The sequence below is a fragment of the Poecilia reticulata genome, chromosome 13 (assembly GCF_904066995.2).
Source record: "Poecilia reticulata chromosome 13, P_reticulata-male-v2, whole genome shotgun sequence".
Classification (NCBI taxonomy): Eukaryota; Metazoa; Chordata; class Actinopteri; order Cyprinodontiformes; family Poeciliidae; genus Poecilia; species Poecilia reticulata.
In genome coordinates, this window is record NC_088842.1 from 8,549,930 (window position 1) to 8,559,970 (window position 10,041).

General features: G+C 35.9%; 1 protein-coding gene across 12 annotated transcripts in view; it reads right to left on the reverse strand.

Moving 5' to 3' along the window:
- The window catches only part of picalmb (phosphatidylinositol binding clathrin assembly protein b), a 30,448-nt gene extending 22,261 nt beyond the window's left edge, over positions 1-8,187 (reverse strand). For 3 of the 12 annotated variants that reach the window (XM_081614135.1, XM_017308148.2, XM_081614136.1), the window contains exon 1: positions 7,406-8,183. In XM_081614135.1, coding sequence (XP_081470261.1) covers positions 7,406-7,535 — 130 coding nt within the window. In that variant the 5' untranslated portion in view covers positions 7,536-8,183. Of the gene's footprint in view, positions 1-7,405 lie in introns of all 12 variants that reach the window. The other 9 variants (XM_017308146.2, XM_017308144.2, XM_017308145.2 and 6 more) reach the window with 6 other exon arrangements.
- Between the last annotated feature and the right edge of the window lie 1,854 nt (positions 8,188-10,041).

The window sequence follows — 10,041 nt, forward strand, 5'->3', positions numbered from 1 at the left end:
GTACTACTACAAGTAGGCCAGAATAACCTTCCAGAGAAGCAGCGGTAGCCGCGGTTAGCATAGCTGGCTGAACCACCCGGAAGAAGAGGATGACGAAGACGAGAAGAGCCGGGAGGAGGAAGGGGGGGAATAATTTCAAAATGAATCAATCCACAAGACTCAAATGAATTCATGTAACAGCCATACGACGCCACAACAAGGTCGAATATTTCGTACAGGTCAGATCCATTCAAGGAGTGGCTCTGTTAAAAACATCCATTCATAATGCAGAAGACGGTATTGTTATGTAAAGTTGCTGACCCGACTGTAGTGGATCTGTAAAACACACTTGATGATGGTGTGATTAAGGTGTCAGAATAACACTCAACTAGAGTGAATTACACAACACCTTCGTAACGTTAACCTTTGACCTGGGAGCAGTAATCATGTACGGGTCAGGTAAGGTGGCTTTGTCAGGAGACAGCAGCTGACATTGTGTTCTTTTACAGCTGGTTCGCAGCCCATTCGATTAATGATTTCCTCAACTAGCTCCTCGCTTTAAATCAAACTTTGGCCACCGCTCAGCCTCTACCTGCTTCTATAGAGTTTGTTAAGAGTTTTAGTTGGAAGTGGTTTAAAAAACTCTGGGACCATTTTGGCAAGATTAGAAATCTAGTTGTGTTACTGGTTTATCTGTTTGGTGACCGTTTAATCTACTTGGGTTCAATCTCTGCATGTCTGGATTGTTAAGATATAACTTGTGCATACGTCAGCCTCTAGATCAGAGGTTGTTTGGAAACCATTGGGGGGGCGCAGGAGAAAAAGTTTGGGAACCACTGCTCTAGATAAATACGATTTTATGGAAAACACAAACACTGATTCAATTTGCCCTACATAATGGAATAACATGTCACTCAGCCCTTTAGAAAACATTTATTCATTAATGGATTGTGATTTAACCAAACTTTTTAGTGATTGTTTTCGTTACAAATACCTTGCGTACGAAATTCAGCTCTTTAATTAGAGAGCTTTTTGTTCTTGTAAATCATTGACATGACACCCGTTTCTAGTTTAGATTGGACTAAACGCTACTGTATATAACAGGGCTGGATGATATGGTATGCATTCTTTTTCATACCAGGTCCAATATTAAATTGAGTTTTCTCCTCACTTTCTTTTCTAAAAAAGAAAAAAAAAACCTGCAAAAACATTTTCAAAATGTGGCTTTTATATTTATCATCATTTCAGCAGAATAAAGACGCAATTTTACCAGAAGAATGTCTTAAAATTACAAGAAAATAAGTTAAAGAAAATAAGAAAAAAGCCTGGAAGGATGTTTATTTTTTAACCTTTTGCAGTCTCATAAAGCTACTACTTCATCCTCTAATATTACTACATTACTCTTGTAATATTAAGACTTCATTCACAATATATCAACATTGTCATGAGTTTATTCTCACAATAATAATAATCATCATCTTAGCCTGGCCCCAATTTTATGTCATGGAGTTAACCTGAATTCAAAGTCCGAATAAACAGAAGATATAAAACATGCCTGTCAAACAAAATGGCAGCTTTGGGGTGGCCTAACATCACTCTGAACTATGGAGAGTTGAGGAGAACGTTGGTAAAAAAATTTTTTTATTTTTTATTTTTTTTAAATCAAGATTTTTCCAAATTTAAATCTTCAAAAACCAAAAATTCAAATGATTGATAAAACTCAATGCAAGTCATCGTTCCCAAATCCGTCTTTATCCATTAACTCAAAACTGAATTCATAAACTGGACTAAAATGAATGTTGTGTTGCCTCTCTTTGGCCTTTACAGGTCACTAAATTAAAATACAAGTAGATGGTGAGGTTTTCTCACAGTAAAGATAATACTGTGTAACTGGATTTACATAAAAATAGGTAAAAACAAACAACACGCTCCAAATACCTGCATCTAAAACAGATAGAAAACCATTATTCATATCATGTTGAAGAACTGCAACATAATATGTATGTAGGTTTACTTGTCCTTGGTTGACACAACCGTCTTTGCTTAGTTTTAGCTCTGCCTCATCATAACCATGGAGGCTGATATTACACTGATTTATCACACTTATGTCAGTCTACCCCCTTTTGCAGCAGCTCCAGATGACCTTTTATAAGTACATATTCAAGACTTTAAGTCCACATTGTTCCAAATTGTTGGACTATATAACCGTGTATAACCTCAAACTATAAATTTACCATAATCTGCCTAATCAATAAAAACCAAAAAAGTTAAAGCACAATGATGCAAAATTTAAAAAAGTATGCAAATATCATCCCAAAATTACTGAGTGCAAATTTATGTCAAATATCAGAATTCATTTTTTACACGTTAGTTATTAATAGCTGTAGAAGTAGCAAATATTTAGCATTTTATCAGAAAGTTTTTACCATGTGAAAAAGGTTTCTTTTTAGTCAAGGTCTCAACAAATTTGTTTCAGTTCACTTGCTAACTTGTGTAGGAAGATAAATGATAGTTATGATCATTTTTTGTTTTTGGTTGTTGTGGGTTTTATTTTGGATATTTAATATATCCTCCAGCTCCAGTGTGAATTGTTCTTTACCAAATTAAAAGTTTATTGGTATTTGAGGAGGAAAACTTGCATTATTATGCCATTATCAATACATCACTTAAAATATGATCTTAAAAACAACATTGTTTATGGCAATAATTTCTGGGACAATTTATCGTCTGATATAATTGATTATGGAGGCATCCAACAGTCTGATTTGTGGATTCATCAATGCATTTTTGTCTCACAATCAAACATAAATAGCCATTATAAGCTTTAGCAAAACGACGGAACGCAATTTAACAACATTTCATTGTTTAACTGTAAAAACTAAAACTGACTAGAAATTGACTCCATAAACAAATAGAAATATAATAATTCCAGTAAGTAATTCAGTGAATATGAACCTTAGAAAAAGCATTCTTTATTAGACAAAGCTATGTAGAAAGGTAAAATAATGCACATGGCAAAATATTGGACACAATTATGAAAAACTGCCATGTGGCTTAGTTTTTAATCCAAAACTACATAATTTTTTCCTCTCAAACAACTGAGTCTTCCTTTCCTGCAGACAAGATAAATATGCAAGAGTCTTGTTAAAAACTGAGCTGCAGCGCTGCATTATCTGTAAATCCTTCTATAACCTCCATATACATGTTCAACCCCATACTGGTAACCAACCAACGCTTTTATTCTAACCTTCAGCTCTACCAGGAAGTATTCAGAGCACATTATGAACTGAAATAATATTACAAAAGTGACGAATAACAAAGATTACAAACAGACACTGTTGTTGAACAAAAAAACAACAACAAAAAAAACCTAAAGAAACTTTTTTTTTTTTTGATCCGGTGTTCTTAATTACAATTTAACACATAACAATTGTCCTCAAAGAAACTGAGATCTCTGACCGGCTGCTGTTATATAACAAAGTTAATATTCAAGTCAAGTGATAAGAAATTATGACTTTATATTGATATTGTAACTTTTAAACCCATTTTAAAAGGTGTGGTTTATCAAGTTCTTATCTTTTGTGTGGGGAAAAATTAACAGTAAACCTTCCAGCTTTAGAATGTGAAGTCAAAAATATTTAGAAACAAAAAAAAATTATAGCTTACTTAATTTCCTTTCTGGTTGTTGCATTAGCAACACAACATATCTGAAAGTTGTTTGAAGCTACCTTTGCTTTTTTTTAAATACATGTATATTACGCAACAGTTACAGGTGTTTTTAACTCAATTACAGATAGAAGAAAATTTCACCCGTCAGGATGATACATTCTGCTGAGTGATAAATCTTCCCAGAAGTTATTGCGATAAACAATAATATTGTTGTTATTTTGTTAGTATTGTTGTTTTCCAGTAACACAATGATAGCGGCATAACATGCAAGAATACATTCTCAAAGATCAAGGAACTTGAAATGCATTTGACACTGGAACTGGAAGACATTTTTAAATATACAAAATAAATTAAATGAATAACGAATTCTCTGAACAAAATTGCCCAAAAAAAAAAGAAAAAAAAAAAGCTAGTTGAAACCTTAGACTGAAGACTTTTGTCAACCAGTTTTTGACAGGAAGAGAGAGATAAAAGAGAAAAATTATAAATCATGCAAATGGAAATTATTGAGTTTGTTTTAAGTTATCATGCGATTAATTGATTTATCGCTTACTGCAACAGGCAGAAGGAAAATAAAAACTTTTGATAATGTATGCCATTTTTTATGCTCTTCAAAAGTAACTACACTCATCTACTTTTATTTGCACACCTATTAATAGCATGACGACAAGCATTTCTTCACTTATATAATAAGAAGACGAATGGGTTTCCTTCACAGACCCAAAAGAACCTTTTTAACTTTTCATAAGTTCCTCATGTCGGCCACCCCAAAAAACCTAAACCAATAATATGTTAACATAAATAAAAAAATAAAAACTAGCTACTTTCTGCCTTAGAATAAGCCAACAGTCAGACAACATTCACTCATCTCACAATTGGGGAGCAACCTCAGCGGCAACACGCGCGCAAAACCTGCAACATGCAACACCAAGCTGAAAATAAGCAACACAATAACTTATTATAACCAGCTCAGGGAGCCACTTTCAGCCGTTTCAGTCCACAAAGCGCTGTGATGAGTTTGCAGTCTGACATAACACACAGGGTTCATTGTGACTGAACTTCACCCATCACACTGGAGCGCCAACAAAAACCACCTTTATTGCCGCCATTGCGTTTGCAAGCAACCGTCAATATGCAGAAAATTGCACAATTGCTTTTGTGCCGAGTGGAGGCCGCCTCTTCCGTGATCCGTGTGAGAAAGGAAGCGCCTTCCGCAACCCTCGGCCACAATCTGTGTCCTTACAGTCACCTCCATGTATTTGAAGCAGAAAGCCACAGCTTGTATCGCATTACCCACACAACAGTGCATTTATCAGACATGCATTCCAGGTCTGTGGATTTTTGCTCTTTTTTTATGTAAAAATCCACTCAAAATAATGGTTTGCTCCACAATTCCTATATTGTTTTTTTTTTGATAGTTTAAAAATCAAGCACAAATATCTACAGTAGACTAGCTTGAAACATCATAAAGATAAAAAGTGATTGTGCACAAAATGAAATAAAACGTCTAGGTGAAGTATCAACTAACATGGAAAATCAGGCACTTAATTAAATGTTGCTTTTCATTTAAAATCAACTTCTTTATTGTCTCAAAGTTGTGGTTAACTTAACATCCTCTTATTTTAAAGGGGCAGTATTATGTATTCTCCAGCCATATTGTGCTATTTCATTGCAAAATCAACTTAAAATGTTAGTTTAACATGTTACTTAATGCTGCATTAAAGTAAAATGACTTTAAAGAAATTTGACTATGCAATTTAACGCCATAAAATTGAACCTGTCTGTTTAAGAAGCTCTTGCTCTTTCTGACACGCCGCTTTCAGGAAGTCATCACAACGAAGTTCCTCCATTAAGCCTTTAACAATGTTTCACCAGAGTTGCACTTACTTGAGAAAGAACAACCATTCAATGCATAGTTTAAATTTTGTCCCATAGGGAAAAAAAAACTATTTTTTTTTTTTATCATTGAACCAGTGTGGAACATTTCATTCACAAAAGGAAATGATATAAAACTTGACAATTAAGCAAATGAATCTATGAAAACATAAAAAAATAACATGTTAAGAGATATGTACTCTATTAGCATTTCATAAAGTAGGGAAAATGTATATCTTGATAATCTGAAACCTGTTTAAAATGACTCAGTTCTGGCTTAACTTGTACAAAAACTAATCAAAGGTATTCCTTAAATTTAGTTAATGTTTTTATGACCATTGACAATAACGGTTTCAATGTTGAGAGGGGGGAAAAAAAAAAACACAAAAAAACACAATGACAAATTTCAGAATTCCAAGCACTCTCAATTTTTAACTAAGTCAAATTTGGAATTTCCTTAAAAGTAATAATAGTTTTCCAGAAACGATAATATGTACAGACATAGAGTTATTTTCTAAATTTTGCTAGCATACATATTGAAATCAATTAAGCAAATAATATTCATCCAATTGAAAGAGGCATTGCTGAACGTTTTACAGTAGTATCCAAAACACACAAATTACTCAAAGCATTTTGATACATCTTGAGTTTTATGCAAAGGGGGCCTACAGCTCAGAAAAGGAAGCTCAGTGGAGCAATAAGAGTTATTGGGAGACCAATATATTCCGCTCAAAGTCACAAACAACCTTGGGAAAGCGCTTATTACAGTAAATTTGTAGCAATTCAACAAAAGTGCTGAAATGAGTACAAAAAAAGTACAATCTAATTAGTTGCTTTAAACTACAACAATTACTCTACTTTAAAACGGAATTTATGCATAGCCAGGCCTATAATCCAGATATGAAAGACCCAAGCTCAAGCAATCCTAGGAAATAACTTATTACTTGTTAATGTTTTACAAAATAAGTACAATGTGCACAAAATGTTTTATAGAATGCCAACAAGAGCAAAAGATGACTAAATATGTAACTTTCAGACTATGCTCTCTAAAACGTGTACAACTTGGGCATTTTTTTCTAACTGTGTAAATTAAATTTCTTAAAGCGCCCCCCCCCCCCAAAACTTGCTACAGGAGGTAACAATGTTAACTTATACCTTGGGCCGGCCCTGGTTTAAGGTCGCAACTTTTAGTTTCAGAGAAATTACCTCAGAATGTTGGACTTTAAAATGCTGTACTTTTAATAATTTCTAACCTACATAATCTTTATATCACATTAAATTATTTTGAATGAACTTTTAAATGAAATAATTTATTTTGACAAACACCTGTCATAAAATAACTTGCATGCATGGCTGCTTTAAAGCAGTGAAATAGTAATTTACTCAAGTATCAATTTGTGTGCCAACTCCATCTTAGGAGCTGTATCAATCACTCATTTTCAATTTTTAAAAACATATAATGTACCCAAATCGGGATTTTTTATATTTTAATACCCGTAGAAACAACGTAGTGCTTTGTAATGTACAACGTTCAAGCTATGTGTCAAGTACTGGAGACAGAACCAGGTAGCCTGATAAGCTAATAAGACAACTAACGTAATGAAAAGAGTAGAACACACTACTTAAGCGTTAATACAACATACTAAAAGGGTCAAGACAAATTAAACACCCATTGTTAGAATATCAACAAGGCATGTGGTCGCCGTGAAAACATTATAATCCCCCTGTCATGAGCAGCATCTGCTAGCATGTAGCCTCCGGTGAGGCTTTGAGGCCTTCTCCTAGCTTCCACCATCGCCATAACTGAGCTCGGTTTCATTTGGGAGCAGCTACGCCGTAGTATTAACTTTCAACCAGGAGTGAACAGTGCAGATATACTCACAATCCAAATGTTTCTTCTTTGGGCCCATAATTTCGTGCGTGGTGGCCTTGCATACTGTTTTCGACACCGCGGATCCCGTTACACTGTGCTGGGCTGCCGTTATCCTGTCCGTAATGCTCTGTCCCGACATCTTCGCTTTACTCAATGAAACAAAAGACTCAAAAAATGTGAAGCCCGAACGGCTTTAGTCTCCGAAGTTAGGTTTTCGTTTCCCCAGCTGTTTAAAAAATGAAATTTGATATCCACCTCCTCCTTTGCCTCTCAAGACCCCCCTTTTTCCCACCTCGCTCGGAGGAAAGAAAAATCAAAACTAGGCTATGGCAGACGCGGACCAGGGGAGGGCGGAATATAAAGGAAATCGGAATCTGACAACAATAAATATATATAAAAAAATATATAGACTAGATTTTTTTTTTCAGGCAGGGTCAGTCCCGAATCACTCGGATTTTAGAAATGCCAAGACAGTGAGGTTTCTTTCGCTGACTCATTCGACCCGGGTCTCTGTCTCGCTCTCATCCCGATGTAGCACACCGGATCCCTGCCTCCGCCGCTCCGCAAGTCGTCGTTGTCGCCGCCGCTCCTCCTCCTCTCCCTGTTCTCCCTCCTCCTACTGCCCGCTGCTGCTCAGCGTCAAAGCGCCGTGAAAGGAGGAAAAAAAAAAAAAAAAAGGACCTCTGAGAACGGGAAATGGCGGGTCTGTTCTGCTTTGCTCGCATGAACACCACCCAGCAGCAGGCCTACAATCAGAATCTGCACGGCTCGATTCTGCAGAACACTCCGCGGAGAATGTATGGCTGTGCACAGATCAGCTATGTCAAGCCTAGATGGATGAAGCCTGTGCTCAATCTGAGTAATGGATGTAGCTCAATGGGAACCAACACAACGGGCCTAAGTGAAAGAAAGAACCAGAACATTCTGGTTCATTCTAAATAGACTTAAGTGTATTTTGCATCGATTTTTACGTTAAACACAAAATCAAAGGGGTAAACGATTTTAAAAATGTTGCCAAAAAAGTGGTATCCATTTTTATTCACTACCCCTTTTATTCCAGTTCCCATCAATAAAATCCAATCCATCTAACTACCATAAAAAATGTCCTAATTAGCATAGTCCACCTGTGTGTGATTTATTCTGAGGATAAATAAAGCTCTTTTGGAAAGGCTTGTCCATACACCAAACACAGCATAGGTCAGTGTTGTGAAGTTCAAATCCGGGTTAGGTTATAATACACTCGAGAGCTGTGCGGTCGACCTCAGGTGTGTGTCTTCTACCCACTCCTCTTGTCTCAAGTTTTGCAGATGCCACCGTCGTTATTGGTCTGAGCCAGAACAATGATGCTTTCACATGCAGACAGGAAGTCGAACAGCTAGGACACAGGTGTGGTCTGAACCAGCTGCAGCTTAATCCGCTCGAAACTGTAGAAATGATTTCAGAAACCACCCCTTTCTTAGGATCTGGGTTAGTCTTACGCTGCTCGGTAGAATAGTAAAGTTTGAACTTTCTGATGCATCTCGACAAGTACAACCTTCCACAGGATCTGCTTGTACGCTGCCAGACTGTACTGAATCTTTCCTGTGTACGGGTCCAGACTCCAACAACAATCAGGTCTTCAGCATTCCCTCTGTAAAGGACTTGTTCAAGTCTAGGGTTAGAGAAAGAGCAGCATGGGCAACCAGCATCTCTGCAGACCCCACACATTCTGGACACAAACTGCTTAGACTTTTACCTTTAGCTAAACGCTATAGATTACTGTTAGCATAAACCAGTCTCCACAGAGACAGATTATGTGTCTCTGATGCACACAACCTCTCACTGTGTGTTTTATATTTTTCCCCTGTAAGTGTATATAAATACACTCAATGTGAGCATGTGAAGCCAAGGTTAAATTCCTTGTCTGTGCACAAAATCTTGCTCACTAAAGATGTTTCTAATTTCAGTTCATCATCTAAAAATGGAACGAGTAAATCACAACAGCAGACCTATAGTCTAGGCCGTCCAGCTAAACTCCATACGTGGAAGGATCTGTCAATAGGACTAGTTTTAATCAGTCAGGGTTGACATATGTGTAAAAATGTTACACATAGGTTATGTTATGTTATGTGGGCAAGCTTTATTCTGCACCCCTTGAAATGCCTGCCAAGTTGTTGCACTGTTGTTGCATAAAAAGATTGCACTACAAAACTGTCTTTTCAATAACTTTGTTAGTACTGTTTTAATTTGGCGGTTTCTCTATAACTTTCAGTTTTGCCTAGACAGCTTTAATTCTCAATTTTTGTGTTTTCAAACAGTAAGAATTATGTTTTCGCCAGTCTCTCTGTGTTTTAAAGAATCTATGCTCTGTGAAATTGATGCTGTTCAGGTTTGATGAGTCTGCATAGACTATTTATTTATTTATTTATTTATTTATTTATTTATTTATTTATTTATTTATTTCGAGCAGACAGAAAAGAAAATAAAATAAAATAGAATGAAACAAACATAAGAAATAAAAATGTAAAACAAATTATTCTGCCCATGTGAAAAGTAAATTTTACATTTTCTGTTCGAAAATGAGCAGGTAGAAGATATATCTTATAATGTCCTACCCCTTTCGTCAATTTATAATCAATTAACTTTCAGAACATCAAAAGAGACAA